Source organism: Seriola aureovittata, chromosome 9 (genome assembly GCF_021018895.1).
Source record: "Seriola aureovittata isolate HTS-2021-v1 ecotype China chromosome 9, ASM2101889v1, whole genome shotgun sequence".
Taxonomy (NCBI): domain Eukaryota; kingdom Metazoa; phylum Chordata; class Actinopteri; order Carangiformes; family Carangidae; genus Seriola; species Seriola aureovittata.
The window spans coordinates 22338576-22356043 of record NC_079372.1 but is presented as its reverse complement, the minus strand read 5'-3'; the positions used below and the strand labels follow the sequence as shown (position 1 = coordinate 22356043).

Genomic DNA, 17468 nt, shown 5'->3' with positions numbered 1-17468 from the left:
GAGCAGTCTCGATGCTATAGTGTGGTCAAAATCCAGACTGGAAACATTAGGGCCAGGAAGCAGAACTTCTACTATTCAATATTGTAAATAATACAAGATTTAATGGTGTCAAGTCTCGAGTTTGTGGTATCAGCTCTGGTCAAGATGCATCTGAACTGACTATAAATGCTGTTATTGTAGTAGGTAGCCTCACCATGGATTTTAATTTTTCCCCAGTTTTTTCCATAATTAAGCAAACACACTTCACCTTTCTGCTCTGAAAATTGTCCAATTATAAAAATGTTAACTTTAACTCTTCTTGCAGTGCTATTGTCTTGGGTGTAATTTAATCCAAATTATCTGCGGTTGTTTTTATCATCAATATGTCTTGAGTACATTTACAGGATTTTATGATTTCCCTATATGTGCACTGGGAGGCTTAGTTAGGAAGCTGACTTAGAATAACACAGGAGAAACACAGAAACAGAAGCTGTTTGAGGAGAACCTTTAACCTTTCTATATTTTAACCAGTGTGTGACAGGCCACTTCATAATTCAACAGTCAAATGAAATATCTGAAAAGGAAATGATCCCAGTTGGAACTGTCCAGTGTGTTTTGTCAATAATACAATTAAGTAAACCTAAAATACTTTGCTCTTCTTCCCACATAAGGTCCATGTCTACACTTTCCACATTAAAACAAGCTCATTTAGCTTTTCATTGAATGCCTGGGCAGAGAGCAACTCCTCCAGGCATTTACTTTTGATGGGAAGCCAAGTAGACACACTTCAGCCTGTATATGCCCATCTGATGTGATTAACTGTGGGGGAAGCCAGAAAGGAAGACTAAGTAGTTGTTGTTGTTGTTGTTGTTGTTTTTGTTGTTTAACTGTGAACTGAACTTCAGTAGAGAAGCAAGGTAGAATGGCAATACAAAATACTAAATTAATAAACTGCACAATGCTAATAGTATAGATTTTATTTGTAAGTTTGTTATAAGTTGATTGACTCCCCAACAGCTGTCTCCAGCGGTGGAAAGCAACGCCGATGTTGTCACCACCGCCAGCTCCCAGCAAGAAACCACATTCCACTTGATCATTAAAGAAAATAATTGTTCGACTAATTGATGATGAAAATAATCATTGCAGTAAAACAATTTGATAGAACACACATTTACAGCAAAGGAGGACAAAGTAAACTAAAATACGAAACTAGATTTTAACATAGGGTGCTGCTACAAGAGCAGAACCACGAGGTCACAGCTGATGTAACAAAGTAGAGTCAATTTCTAACAAATTTACAGTATTTTAGTTATTTGAATTATGTAAACCCAAATGATATGGAGGCAACCTGGTACTTTTGGGGCCCCTGGGCAGTTGCCTGTTTTGCCCACTTGGTAATTCAACCTTGGTTTGACTGCTCATATTTCTTGCCACATCAGACTTCTTTTTTTGTTTTGTTTTTGCAATGTTTCCACATTCTTAGATTTTGGCAGGTACTTTGGTGAGTATGATGTTTTAATTACTGATAGAATGACACGACTATGAGAATAAAACACAATTTGTAATACAAACTGCAGTTTTCCTTTGACTTCACCTGCTCTTAGTGGTTAAACAACAGAAGAATTTCTGGCTTGAAGTTGTTTTGCGCAGTCTTGTTAATATTTTCATCTTGAATGTTTCAATGCCAATGCTCATTGCAAATTGCACGACTCAATCCATCAGAATCCTTCAGCATCACTCTGATATTTCCCCCTAATCCTGAAGTAAATCAGGTTAATGTATTTTCACCAGTTCCTTACCACGTAATAACAAAAGCCCTCCAGCCAACTCCATGAAGTGGCCTGAAGACCTTTTCTAGTTTGTTGACGGAGCAGAGGTGTGGTGTGTTGTTGGTGCACATGAGCCACAGGAAGCTGGTTGGATGTGATAGATGAAGGTGTTACCACACTTGTAAATGAGAGCAGGCTTCTTCAGCAGAGGCTTTGCTCAGCGATTTATCACAGTGGTGACGTGCATATGTACACGAGGAGGGAAAGGCTTTGTAGGAAGAGGAAACTGCAATTCTAACTGCTGAATTAAATCGTGTTAGCAGAGTTAAAACGCAGAGCATAAGCCTGCTAACAACTTAAGAGCCTGGATTCATTCATAATGAATGGGAATGAATGAGGCTGGATTGATGTTTTCTCAGATGGTGTTCTCCAGCTCTGCTGCTGTGTTTTATCCTCCTGGGGCGAAGATGTGTCCTGAATAAGAGGACCGCTTCTGAATATAATTCCTTCACCTCAAAGAAAGAATAATAATGCAGGTGAACTGATGCTGTGCTTTTCATATGTCTTCACCTCATCAGTGATTCTTGGATCTGCATCACTGCAGCCACAGCCCAGTCCCCGCTGCTCAGAGCGGGACTCCGTGTCTAATAACTCATGTCTCATGAGTAATACTGTCTGTGCCTGTCACTCGTGTGTCACTTGGTCACAACTTAAGTGGCAACTAAGTGACATTTACGCAAAGCCAACAGCTGAGAGTGTTGATGTTAGGTGTTTGCCTTGTGTCTCTGAGTCATTTTGCTTCCTGTGTGTAGCTGCTTGGTTGCAGTTGGGAGGCAATGTGTTGCAAAAGTGTAGCGAAGTTTTGAGTTGTGCACCGAACCACACATGTTCTCTCAGGGTGACCAGGTGTCACCGCTTTATGTGGGACTGCACAACATTCTTAATCTTATCCCGAGGCTCACATATTGAGATGATAAATGATAAATGGACTGCGCTTACGTAACACTGTTCTAATCTTACTGACCGTTCAAAGCGCTTTACAATGCAAGGCACTTTCACCCATCACACACATACACTGATGCCATCAGGGGCAATTTGTGGTTCAGTATCTTGCCCAAGGAAACATCGACATGCAGACTGGAGGAGCCGGGGATCGAACTACTGTCACCCCGCTCTACTTCCTGAGCCACAGCCTCCCATGGTGTGCCGCGATTTGATTGGCTCTAGTTTTCAAAAGTCAACACTGCAGGACAGACGTTAGTTCATACAAACTTCCATTGTGACCGCACATATTTCTCTACTACAGATGTTTTATCTTGTTGACATTTCATGAGAACAGTTTGTATGTTCATCAGTCAGAATTACAGCAAAGTGCTGGTGAGAGGGTTTTATTCATTGGTGACAATGTTGAAGTGACAGATTGACTTTGCGAATTTCGAAACGTGTGAACATGGTTTTGATTGTTTTACTGGCTTTTGCTCGGGTGAGTTAGTGTTATGAGAACTGCATTAAGAGTGGTGAGAATGACATCTGATGTGTGAACTGCATCAAAGCGATTAAGAAAAACTCTGGATTCTTGCCTAGAGATGCACTGATCCAATCCACTGGATTAGTATTGGTGCCATTACCCATTACTCATACAGTTTATTCATGCATGTCCTTCTCTGTGACGAAGCCTCTAGGATTTAGTGTTTACAGCCCAATCTCTTCATTTAAAGCCATTATAATGAAATTCTTCATCAGGGGGAAGGTGGGTCGCTCTTCAAACAGTACAACACTTCATTTGCAGGGGAACTCTGGGAAATGTCTCCTCCCCATAAGCATGATGAAACAAAATTAAACTGCAATTCAGACATTTTTTTTTTTTTCATATGAAGTTCTTTATTGAAGTATTCTCTCAACGCACTGAAATTATTTTTGCATCTGGTGCAGTCAAATAATAAAAAGCCTGTAGAATCACATCCTCTCGCTTTGAAGTGTTTCACTCTCTAACACACTGATCTGAGCCCAGTGTGTGTATCATACACTGAGCTGCTCAGAGGCCAAGCTCCAACCAGCACAGACGTCATCGCCCCACAGTGAATGGTTGCCTCCAGTGCCGTTTGGCATATGGAGCCGGTCACAGACTGCCGCAGTAAACCGAGGCAAGGATTACACAGGTCGTGGTGTGACCCACTGCAGAGCTCCGGTTAACCTTGTTCCAGGACACAACCATAGCTGCAGCCCTTTATAAGCTGACTCAGTAACTTTCCGGCTCGCAAACCTGTTGTTATAACACGAGCTGCAAACAGTTACTGTGGGTGAGCAGTAAATGTGATCATGACTGAAGATGTCATCTCCAGACTAGTGTCAATGAAGATTTTGTCATTCATAAAAAGGCTGAGATGTTAATGAGAAATAAGGATAGACTGAAATGTAAAGTAAAAATAAACCTATAATATAAAGAAAACATCACATAGTCTTTTTTTTTCTCTCAAACAATGGCGTTAATCCATGATTTCTTTTTCCTGCACGCCTCGGTTATCTTCCCAGAACCCCACCTGCAGTGCTGGAGCTTAGCTGCACCCTGCGGCCTCTTCACCAAGAAGGAAGGTGTCAGAACAACATAAATGATAGCAGCACTGGGGTTTTAAACAAAATAATAAAACGGTTCATAGAGATTCAGTTTGTGGAATAAAACAGTCGTTTTTTGGGGTTTTTTAATGACACACGTGGTTTTTATTGTCTTTGATGGCCTTGTTTTGTTTCATACATCTGAAGGCTTTACTTTTTCAGTGGTTGTGTTCAGGCATTTCTTTTCTGAATAATATATTATTATCATATATACTGAACACACTTTTGTTTTTACTCCTATTTTGCATGAGTTCAAATAAAAGATCTAAGATTTTTTTCTACACAGACACAGGGTTTATTTCTCTTAAATATTCTTCACATTTTAAATGCTGTGTAATCAGCATGTTGATATGCCACACCTGTCAGCTGGATGGATGATCGTGGCAAATGTAAAATGCTCATTAACACTCATTTAAACACATTTGTGAACAAAATTTAAGATTTTTAAGATTTAGTTGAACTCGTGAAAAATGTGAGTAAAAACAAAAGTGTTGCGTTTATATTTTTGTTCAGTATATTTTCGTGTTAGCATTCAGAACATGTTTATGTCTGCGTGTAGACAGGAGCAGCTCTTTCAGACTAAACTAGTTGAGATTTGAAAACTTGGTGTTAACAAAACCTAATTTGCTTATATGGTTTTTGTCAGTGAATTTACCTATGACTAAAATAAGACTAACATGTTGTGTTTTTGTCATCTAAAACATCAGTTTTACAGAGTTTTAGTTTTAAATACAAACTGAACTAATTATGACTAAACCTCTCATGGAGTTCTTCTCTCAGAAATAAGAAAACGAAACGACCTCATACAGCTCAGTTATCATTGAACATCACAGACACAGAGTACGTTCTGTTTGTTCCTGATGATTTATAAGAAAGTTAAGGACATTTTACAGACAGGCAGTACAATACAGCAGAATGTTAAATACCCTGTCTGTGGGTTTAGAAGCTTTAAGAACAAATGTAGTGAAAAAAACAGACATTTGAGTTGTTGGAGTTTTGGTTAATTTTAGATTTGTCAGGAAATAAAAACAAATCAAACCAAAACTTTTGCTTGTTCCTGATGTGTAGGAGGCGGACACAGATGACAACCAGGGGACGCTGGGCTTTGAGGAGTTCTGCTCCTTCTACAAGATGATGTCGACCCGCAGGGACCTGTATCTCCTCATGCTCACCTACAGCAATCACAAAGACCACCTCGACACGGACGACCTGGCCCGCTTCATGGAGACGGAGCAAAAGGTACACACTGTGTCTGATTGTGTGTTTAAGACTGGCAGTAAAACATGACACTGATGTAACATTACACTTCCGCCAAACTGTCAGATTCAGGATGGATAGCAGAAACAGAGATATCATCTTTTGTTTCACACATTTGTCTTCCTGTTGCCTTTATTACCCATAATTCAACTTGACTGCCAACAGTTTGGTCTGAGATATGGGCGTGTTAAGCCAGTAATGAGTACCCTGGTGAGCTCACTTCCATCTAACTCCACACCTCCATGTTTTTGTCTTTTACACTTTTTACACCATAATTAGCAGCTTTAAGCAGGTTCTTTAAACGTGGGTGAACCCGCTAAAAACTGATTGATTCCTTTTATACAACCATCCGCGTTTGCCGGAGAGGACACACATGTCACCACCTGCAGTTATAGAACACACACACACACACACACACACACACACACACACACACACACACACACACACACAGATGCAGGCGCATAGGAGAAAGAGTGAGCTGCTAGCCTTCACACCCCCCCCCCGGTTGGTGGTCCTGTCAGTTTTGGAGCCTCCATGTGAGACGCTTCGATCTGTAGTTGTGTGTTTTTAAAACTTATTTTGAGGCTGCAGCTTACCCTCTCATCTCCAAGTGCAGTGTAGCTGCTGTGTTTCTGCTTTAACAGCACTGTGCTGGGCAGGTGACAGGTCTGTTTACAGTGTTTGTGCTCTGAAAATAAGCTTGTTCAGCCGAGTGTTGTCTTAACATCACTGCCGATTAGAGCCGGAGTCGAAAAATACCGGCATATACTGCAGAGTAATTTGACCCAGGAGTGAATGCCGATTTTACTGTTTTCCATTGCCGACAAAAGCCCCGTGTTAGTGGGTCTCAGCAGATTTTTTGACCAGTGGAAAAGGGTCTTTGTTGTCCTCAGCCCCAACTGACATTATCAGATTTCACTCGGCTCCTTCTGGAGACGCATACAGTACAACTCCTGAAGAACCTGTAACCTGGAGTTCACCTTTATCTTCCGTTTCCCACCGGCCCAAAGTCCTTGTCCACGAGCATATTCATCATTCTACTCTACTTGACCTAGTGCTACTCAGTGAGTGGAGCCATCAGTTATATTTAACGACCTTCAGACTGGTCGTAGAGCAGAAGCCCATCAACTGTGCCTGATGCCTCAGATTCAACAAATTACCATCGTCAACTCTCACTGAAAAAGTCAAATGTAAAACAACAGAGATGCCAGTGTGATCTGAGAAATCATACCATCAACCACAGAGACATCACTGACATGGTAATCAGTGACTGAGGCAGTACCGTTTGTGCTGTAACACCATCCTGTGGTATAACCGACATGATCTGCATTCTGCATGCTTGATTATTGGAACAGAAGCCACAATATTTCTGCAGTAACACACTCGTGATACATCATTTTGCCGCCTATAAATAGTTTATTTGGATCCTGAGGCCTCCGAGGTCAGGTGCTAAATCTGTTGAACATTATTAACCACTTCAGGACGGTGTAAACAAGTTTTACCTGCATTTAGTAGATAATACTAGACTGGTGGTAGCAGCCACAGCTGGATCAGATCACTGTAACAGTGATATTCACAGGGCTGTGAAGTGATCATCCAACTCTGCATTTTCTTTCCCAAACTTGGGAAATTGTGAAGTTAACACAGGAAATGAATGTGATTTGTGATGCAGAGTTTTGTGTTTCCTTTGTTATATCAACATATCACATTCTCGTCTCTCCTCCTGTCTGTCAGAGCTTTGAGGCTCCGTAATCATGTCACTGGTTTCCACTGAATGTAGAAACACTGTTTATGGTCCACATCAACAGGATGATGTAGATCTGTAGGTGTTTGGATTATTTCCAAACATCTTATTATGCCTCCACACTAGCAACAGCCAGGGCTGTCCATCCGAAGTCGGAAAGAGGAGATGTAAAACTACATTGAGATGGTTTTTGGTTCTTAAAAACACAAATATATCTTCTTCAGCACTTCAAATAAAACTCTGTAGAAAGTGATCTTGACTAATTATGAATTCATAGTCTACAAAACAGTTGCTCCTTTGAAATTTTTCTCTGTTCAGGACTAAACTGACATCATCCACCCGAGCATGGATATTCCCAACGCTATCATCCAGATTTACTGAATTTATCAATTCAGTAGTGGCCAATCAGAAGCCATTTACTGCCAAAGGTCCTAAAAAAGGCGCTTTCTGAATACTGTACCCATCAAATTTAAAAGACCCTCATGAGCTGCTACAGAAACCTAGGCAGAACTTTTTATCTCTTCCTGCTCTGTCACCGCTCCATGCTTTTAGCTCCTGCGAGATGGGAGGTCAGAAGCTGAACTGAGTAGCCATCGCGCCCCTGAGGTGTTCCTTAACGTATGAGGGCCCGACAGCGATGTTAGCATTACTACCATCATAGCACTTGAGACGGAGCTCATCTCCTCGCTAATGGTACCATTATCTGAAAAAGAAAAACAGCTAATGTGTGTACCAACTCGTTTTGTCTCTTCAGCTAATTTGCACTCCCAACTATTTGATTGTGCAGATCCAGTCATTTTAAAAGCAGAGGCTCTGTTTGGGCGGCTGGACGTCAGCTCCACTCGGATGCTCTGTTTTTCTCTAATTATGGCCAGTGCTTTACTCTTCCTGTCATTGGAAAATGGTTGCAGCAGTTTCATGAGGCCATTTGTTTGAAATTATGCTGCAGAGTTACCTTTGCTGGTCTCCAGAAGTACACACTTTTTTGGCATCTGTTTCTTTGTGCCTAAAAAAGAAATAAGATGATGTGTAACTCCCCATTTGTGTGTTCAAGTGACTGTTTTTGGTTCTTGAAACCACAAATATACCTTCTTATGGATATCAACACTGAATAAAACACAAGAAAAGTTTGAAATATGGGACTAAATATGAAGATTTAATTTGACTTCATGTGTGTCTGTTCAATTACTTTTGAACCACTAAACTTTGGCTCTTTGTGATAAAAATGACGGCATCTCTCACACATTTCTTTTTGTATTGATGTAAAACTTCTCAAACGAAAGCTGAGCCTTGGCACTTCAATTTAGTCTCCATTGTTTGATTTCAAATAGAATGTGCTGAAGCAAAGACCTTGACGAACATACGGATGGTCTGGACTGTATAATCTGTTTTTAAAGCTGAACAGATATGTGTTCTCATAACTATACAAAGAGTGTGAGTGTGTCAGAGTTGAGCTGACAGCAGCCTGTGAGCTGCTCTGCTGCTCAGTCCACAGTAACAATGGTTATGGGCTGAGAATGTCTGGATTTAATCTCCGCACAGCACTCTCATTCTCATGTGTACTCACTTTACCACAAATTTAGACACTCACCCTGCTTAGTGCTTCAGAAGTGGGGAGGAAAACCAAACTCCAAAATGGAGATAGCGTGTCATCTCGCTAAAGCCTCACTCTCTCACATGGTTTAAACCGTCACAAATGGGACACAGTGTGCGAGAGTCCCAGCTGAGGGCTGAGGCCTGGTACGGCCACACCCCCTTTAAATGATTAACAGAGATGGGAATCTGATTGACCAATCAGATAGCCTCACAGAGCGGCTACCAGAGAAACTGTTGGGTTCAGGCAGGCAGGATGGAAAGAGACATGACATGTATGGAGCTCCTCATACACATGTAGATTTTTTTCTTGACAAGGAATATGTGTGTCATTATTCTGTGTTTAGCACGCGCATCATATTGTCTTTTGACACAAGTTTATACTTTGTAGATGACCAAGGTGACCAAGGACCACTGTCTGGAGATTATCAACAAGTTTGAGCCGTGTTCTGAGAACCAGAAGGAAGGAGTTGTGGGGATTGATGGTAAGTCCACTTTGTTTTCACTTTTTCATCTGGCTCTGTTGTGTTTGGTTCTCACTGAACATTGTTAGTGTATGTTCAAAGAATTTCTCTTTAGTTCTGAATTACAGTGGAGTTGGTTTGAAAGGTCAGAGTTTTGCCAGGTGAACAAGTTGCAGCCCCTGTTTTGTTCTGTTGTGTCATTTGACCTGAACTGATTAAAACCAGATTTTTTTTTATATTTCTGAATATTTCAATTCCTGCCTTTAATCGCAATAAGAGCTTGTTCAGTTTCACACCAGTGTCTTTGAAAAGATTCAGTATGTGTTCTACCAAATGGATGCGCAGTCGCAGTGCAAGTCCTCTGACTAATTGACTGAAATAATGTCAGGATAAATTGATAAAGTGCTACCTGCTGTTGAATCAGATAAGAAATACTTTTGTAAAGAAACATTTTACATCTCTGTGTTGATTCAAGCCATTGCAAATAAATATATTACTAACTCAGTGTGGTATTTATGTGTTTTAATATAATAAATTACACTTCAATAAATGAACAAATGTGGATAAATGTGGGATCTTTGACAAGAGTGACAATTGAATCACTGTTGGCTTTAAATTGTTTCATTCCTCTTTCATACTGAACTTTTTCTCTAAAAACGAGCCGTTCACTCTCGATCACTTCATGCCAGACGACAGAAGAGATTTCAGAGTAAAACTTTTGTTGGATAAACCTGCAGTAAAAATCTGTTTGTTCAACTTTCTTTCAGGTTTTACGAATTACATGCGCAGCCCAGCAGGGGACATCTTCAACCCAGACCACTACAGTGTGAACCAGGACATGAACCAGCCGCTGTGCAACTACTTCATTGCTTCCTCACACAACACGTACCTGATGGGCGACCAGCTGATGTCACAGTCCAGGGTGGACATGTACGCCTGGGTGCTGCAGGCCGGCTGTCGCTGTGTAGAAGGTCAGCACACACATGTGGAACACACACACATACCTGACATACACCTCCAGTACATAGGCACAATTTAACATAGGATTCAAAATTTATGTTGCTTTTAAAAGTAGCAGTGCAGATATTTTTTGGGTTGACACTGCTGTTGTCTTTCATATACATGCAGCTCACTTGCCTGATAAAGCAAATCATCTTCTTTCCTTCCTTCTGGACCATCTATAATGGTTTCACTGAGCGAGAAATAACCATGGCCTGAACCAGTCGCCCTGAAGAAATAAATATTAAATAAGTACCTGATTAGTTACGGTTTCAACCTGTCTCTGCTTGCAATACAATTTAGAAACATGTTTGTTGGGGTGAACCAAGAGGGGAGGCGGACACGGTCGGGGATGCCTGGCATTATCTACTGTAAAAAGGTCACTACCCACTGCACTGCCTGAGGACTGAAGGCAGCAGAAATCAAAGCTGACTGAGGTCCATGCAAGTGTTTCGTAAACATACATGCACTTGCTCTGATGAAGGTCAGCTAGACTCAAGGTTTGGTTAAAGCGGCACGCTCAGACCTCATGGTACATTCAAAATGAAATTTTATGTCAACAAGCTACAGGAAGATTTATATATTGCACACAAATTATTTTTATAACAGGAAAATATTTTTACTAAAATCTTTTTACTGTTTGTTTGTTCTCACTTTTAAAATTTGATTTGAATCCCTGATATACACCACAACTGAGAGCGACTCTGACAACAGAAACTGAAACTAGTCCGTGTGGCGGAGGCGGAGAACCGCAAAGCGTTAATTCTAGTTCATTCTAAGCATACCTTTATGGTTATTACTTTAAAACCAATCGATATACGTCCTTTAGAAAATTGTTCAATAAACTTAAATCTATAAAATCCATAATAATGTCTTAGTTTTCATTGGTGGATCTTTCACAAATACAGCCAGTCAATGTCAATCAGTGATATATAAACCAAAAACTATGAAAACGCATCATTCCTCTTGTAGGTCTTATTCTGTAGCATTCTATTTTTTTATATAGTAAAACTGATGTCGGCTACAAACCAAATATGGTCTGTGTTTTGCCTCTGTAGGGCCGAATGGAGCTCTATAGGTCAGGACAGTTCTGACAGCAACGCTGAAGTTTTTAGGGTTTAGCTTCTTGGTCATTCTGTCTTTTCTTCTTCTCTCCTGTCCACAGTGGACTGTTGGGACGGTCAGGATGGCGAACCCATCGTCCACCACGGCTACACCCTCACTTCCAAGATTCTCTTCAAAGACGTTATCGAGACCATCAACAAGTACGCCTTCGTCAAGAACGAGTATGTTTTACACACACATACAAACACACACACACACACACACACACACACTAGCATCTGTTAAAATTTTCTTACTTTTTCATTCATTTATTTTTTTCACTGGCTCTCATGCTCACATATTCAATCAGCTTCCAAAAACGACTTTCATGTTTTAGTGTCACATTTCTGTTTTCGATTGCAACTGACAAACCATAAGACAGGCGTGTGTGCATGAGTGTGTACGTTTGTGTGTGTGTGTGCAGCTTTAACAAGCATTTGGAAAACAACTGCAGCAGTGTGGACACGTATGCTGTCAATCACACGCCAGGGTTGAATTACACAGGCTGCTGGATTGTTATACATGGAGAGAAAATGGAAGAAATGAGGCTTGGAATATGATCGCCCAGTCGGGAGGGTTGAATACATTTAAAAGCTTCTTTACATTTGAAACATATTATGTCCGGTTGTACAGGCGTTCCCTGACAGGTTAGAATGGGTTAGAATAAAAGCATATGCAGACAGAGACAGGGTTGTTGTCAGAGGTGCACTGAGCTTTTCTGAGGGCTGAGTATTCACAGGTTAAAGTGTGACTGTCACACATGCTCATGTTAATTGTAGATCTTCCGTCTCATTAGTTTGCTGTTAGTCTTTCATATTTGATTTTCTCTTGTTGCACAGTTTGTTTCGAGAGTACGCAATAGCTTTGTTTTGTATTTTTTTAATACGATATGCATTGCTGAAATTGATGTAATACCAGTGGCACCGAGGCTGGTAAGACTGGCTGGTATTGTGGTCCTGTATCTGCATTGGAAGCGAGAGGAATAAAGTGTCTGTCCCTGGTTGTTACTCACATTGAATCATACGAAATTTGCATTAACTTGAGCTTTCCTCAACTTTCCCCCTTTTTTTTTTTTAAACTCTCTAGCTCAGCTTGCGTCATGGCACTGAAATGCCATGTCCCATTAAAAATTAATAGCAGCCTATGACTGTCCCAGCTTTTAAGTCTGCATGCGTGAACAATCCCTGACAAATCATCCCAAAATTTCTCATAGGTGGTGAGTTGGGTTGAGATCTTGTAACAGCGAAGGTCACAGCATGTGTTTCACATCATCTCCATCCTAATCAAACCATATAGTTAGCCCTTAAACTGCACTTGTTATGTTTCATGACTCATTTATTTATGTATTTCCTTTTAATTTGTATGTACAGACCATAACTCAACATGTGCAGATGCAGAAACATAACAACACACACACACACACACACACACACACACACACACACAGAAAAGAAAGCATGCACACAGACACCCTCCTCCCCCTCACAGCATCAGAGGGTGATAATCCCATCGACATTCACACAGTCTAGAGGATGCAGAGAAAATCTCTATTTTTAGATCCCGTCTCTTCCAGTAAAAAGAAAGAGAAACACTCGCTTTGTGCGCACGTTCGCCCTCAGTGTGTGATTTTGAAAATATAATTGTGGACAACATATTCCACAGATAATTGGCTGAAAAAGGAGCAGGGTGAAAGGCTGCATTCAACATCAAAGAGCGATCAGATTTTCCAGGACACTGAATAAAAACAGGCTGTGCAGAGAGCTGACAGGGACAAACATCTGACAGAGACTGGGAATCAACACAGTCAACATGTTGTGAATGAGGGGTCTGCTGTTGGATGTAGCTTTTTAAGACTTGTTTCACATGTTAGACCACATATGCTTCATGCAAATTGAAAATAATGATTAAAATGTTGTGCAGATGTGCTCATTTGTTGAATGTTGAATTACAGATAAAAGAGAATTCATGTTGGAGTCATTTTACAAGTGATAATAAACTTCATATGATCAATATCTGTCCGAGCAATCTGCAGAGGACATTTGCATTTTTTAAGTGGCTCTAAACCAAAGACTTTTTTGAAACCATGTCACAAGAAAATTAGGTTTATTGATACCATACTGACATGAAAATCTGCCAGAATAAAAGCTTTAAAGAGTGGTATGCTTTTAAGAATAACTGTTTTTGTTTTAGTGTCACTGCTAGACAAATACATACAAAAAAATAAATAAATAAATGAAATAAATACTGTGTAAATGTAAATATTGATTGTCTGTATATCCGGCAGACAGATATACAGTCAGGCAGGAATGAATCTACTGTTAGTCCAGATTGAAAACCCTAACACTGAAAGTAGCTGCAACAGTCTGCAGCTATGCTAGTGGTTCTGTGAGGCTGAACTTGAGCTAAATGCTAACATAAGAATACTTTCAATAATAAGCATGTTGATGTTCACTATGTTCACTGTCTTGGTTTAGCAGGCAAATTAGCACGAGAAGTCCAGATGAGACTGATGGGAATGGGATTACTTCTGCAGGAATAGAGTGCTGCACGAATGGCTCCTAAAACCCAGATATATATTAGCAGTTTAGCATTTATAGTTTTTGTTGGATGACTTTAATAAGGTCTTTGGTTAACACAAGCTCAAGACATTCTCACATTTTATTCTACGACATAAAATACATCAGTAAATGCGTCACGATGTCTTTAAGCTTTTATGTTTGATAAAAAAGGCCGGTTGCTAACCAGTGGCTTAATGAGACCACAGGGGTTGTCGGGGACGTTAAATGTCATCATCGTCCTGTAACTCCAATCTGTTCTGTGTGATTATCTCTCAGCTATCCAGTCATCCTGTCCATAGAGAACCACTGCAGTGTTCCTCAGCAGAAGAAGATGGCTCAGTACCTGATTGAGATCCTGGGGGACAAACTGGACCTTTCCAACATCAAAGCCGATGAGTCTGGACGTCTCCCGTCGCCAGAAACACTCAAGGGCAAGATCCTCGTTAAGGTGAAGTCGGAGCGGGTGGTGCACAGTGTGGATGTTTAAAAAGTGACTGTTTTTCCTCAGTGACAGGAGTCAGTCCTCAGGCAATTAGCTCACCATTTTATTATCTGGAGTTTGAAGCTCACAGAGCAGACTTCAAAGGCAGGCGACAGTGGTCAGGGATGCGTTTGTTGGAAGTGTTTGAAAATGATGATCAGTAGAAAAGAAGGAAAAACGCAACCTGACTTTAGGAAAGAATAAAAATGAGATGTTTATGGAAGGTGCATATTAACAGTGCACTGCTCTATTTTATCATCAAAGAGCAATATCCTGAGTCCAGCTGACCACAGATATTTGGTGAAATGTGTTGGTGGCTGCAGGTCCAGGTAGTAAGCTTCACTTCACAGCTGATGGGAACTCCCAGACGATAAAAATGGTGATGTACTCTTCGATTTCACCCTCAATTGATTTAGTGCATTTACAGCTAACTCTGTTAGATGTGGCAGGTGCTCAGGTTGTTGTGGATTTAGCCTCTCAGGCCACATGAGATCTCTACAGCAGGAAATTAACAGCCTTTAACCTCATAATCTGAACATTTAACGACGCTATGATGTTTTTGTGCTTCACACAAGAGAAATATTCACAAATCCAACTATCTCAGGTCCTGGTGTGTTGGAAAGTGTCACTGCTGTTGCTCAGCGTCACAATTTATTAATCATACTAATGTTTCAGTCCCTCTAGACCTTCGTCAAAAGTATACACACAGGATCACTGGAGCTCAGCCAGAGTCACCATCAGGTTCTTGGTCGCCTCATGTTTTTGTAGCCTAAAACAATCCTGCCGCTGAGCTGTGCAGGCAGTTCTTTCCTCCTCATGGTTTTTGCTCTGATGAGCGTTGTCAGCTAATTATATACAGGTTTGTGTCACATCATGTCCAATAAGCTGAGTTTACCACAGGTGGACTACAATTCTGTTCTATTTGTCATTATGGGTGATTGAGGGTAGATTGATGAGGGAAAAAGGGATTTTTTTTTATTATTCAACATGAAGCTGAAAAAACTGAAGGGGTCTGAAAATGAATGATCTGTATTGTTTCCTCTGGGAAATCACAAAGTCCTTGTTACAACCCGGCTCACAATTGGGGAAGAGGGAGGCAACATTTCCCGTTGGAATTGGTTAAGCAAAATTTATTAGGTAGTAAGGAGGGTAACAAAGGTAAACAAAGAGGGGAATAGGACAAGTGGATGCTGCTTAAATAAAAAAAAATCTAAAACAAAAAGACTCAAACTAAACATGAATGGCAATTTTACTCTAAGCTAAGAAATTAAATGAGAAGCAAAACCTTTCTGCGCCCTCTTCAAAACAAGTACACAAGAAACAGCAACCAGTCTAGCCCAGTTCCCTTCAATATAAACTAGTACCTCAATTCACAAAAAACTATTCATAAAGTTTACCAAAGTTTACAAAAGACATAAGGTGCCGGGGCAAGCGTCTAACCCAGCCGCCCCCGAGCACCTGACTGGCCGGGCCTTTTGAATTCTTTTGAATCATGTCGATGGGAAGTCAGCCGCTCCAATGAGCAACACGATTATTACGATTACAACAGTGAGTTTTGCTGAAATGCAATAACACTTAAAAACTGAATGAGAAATGAAAAAAAATTTACCAACTCATTTCATAAATAAATATCGAGGCAACAACTGAGACTTCGCCGCTGCAATGGGTGTGAATATAGTTTAGCTGCGTCTGTTTCAGTGCTCTTGTTACTCTGGACAATCCACATCAACAGAACACGATGTCGACAGTTTTGATTGGAACTACATTCTACTGAGGAAATGTGGTCTGTTGAATCCCCCCCACCTATACCCAGTCCCCCAACCTCACTGGACGAGGGCGACCCCTCCTCACAAATTATAACGGAACTGCTCGGACTGACGATGACATTTATTTATTTATTTTTTTGGTTTGATTCTGTGGTGGTGGCTTAGTGGTCAATTAGCGTTTATGCAAATGTATGTAAATCAGCGTCCAGCGCTTCAAACCACTTTGCTCCACTGTACACACTGTGATTTTTTTCTTGCCTTTGTTATTGGATACTGACAGAATCAGAGAGAGAGGTATGCCATGCGACAGAGCTCCGAGTGACGAAAGGACAATTTAAGTATGGATTAGATCGTTTTCTTTTTTCTGCTGCCAAGTCCAACCTCATTACACTACTTTCATTACTGTACATTGCACCTTGCAAAAATATGATAATAAAAAAGATAAAAGAAATACATTAATGTAATTATATATTTAAAAAAACACCTGAAACATAAAATAATAATGTATCATTAAAAAAACAGCTGAAACATATAAACAGTACAACAATATAATTACATTATAACAACGATAATACTGTATATTGCAATATTTCAAACTGGACTGTATTGACTGTACTGGACTGTATTGAGATATTCAATACAGTCCAGTTGAAAATCAATGAACACTAAGGCAGCGCAGGACTGAATGTATAGGTTAAGTCATATGTAACTATCAGAAGAACCACAGCTTCAGCATCTCATGTTTTCATTGTAATGTATGTAAACTGTTAAAGCACAGTTAGTTTCATACACAGCTTTAACCAGCAGCAGCAGCAGGGCAGCATGTTGATCAGCAGCAGCCTCTGTTAGCAGGGGAGGGATCAGTATTGAGGTTAATGAGGCTTTATTGACACCAGATGCTTTCAGTAAAGAGGCGGCACCTCGCCAATACCTGGCACCGATGAGAACCGCTCTGCCAGCAGTTGCTCCAGCGCCACTACCTGTGTGTACGCACCAGTGTGTGAGCTCTGATATGCAGCACTTCGGCTTCCCCACTGCCCTGCAACACTCGTACTGTGCAGCCTCACTGTGGGTCAGACTATTGTCAACCACATGGTGCTGCTGCAGACCACCACCTCCATGACACTGTGATTGAGAA

At 40.6% G+C, this 17468-nt stretch overlaps 1 protein-coding gene across 1 annotated transcript in view; it reads left to right on the top strand.

Annotated features, from left to right (window-relative positions):
- Positions 1-17468, top strand: part of plch2a (phospholipase C, eta 2a) — a 176385-nt gene that overhangs the window by 135924 nt on the left and 22993 nt on the right. Inside the window, exons 6-10 of the mRNA XM_056385930.1 lie at positions 5430-5600; positions 9350-9443; positions 10190-10393; positions 11587-11707; positions 14360-14531. Coding sequence (XP_056241905.1) covers positions 5430-5600; positions 9350-9443; positions 10190-10393; positions 11587-11707; positions 14360-14531 — 762 coding nt within the window. The remainder of the gene's footprint in view (positions 1-5429; positions 5601-9349; positions 9444-10189; positions 10394-11586; positions 11708-14359; positions 14532-17468) is intronic.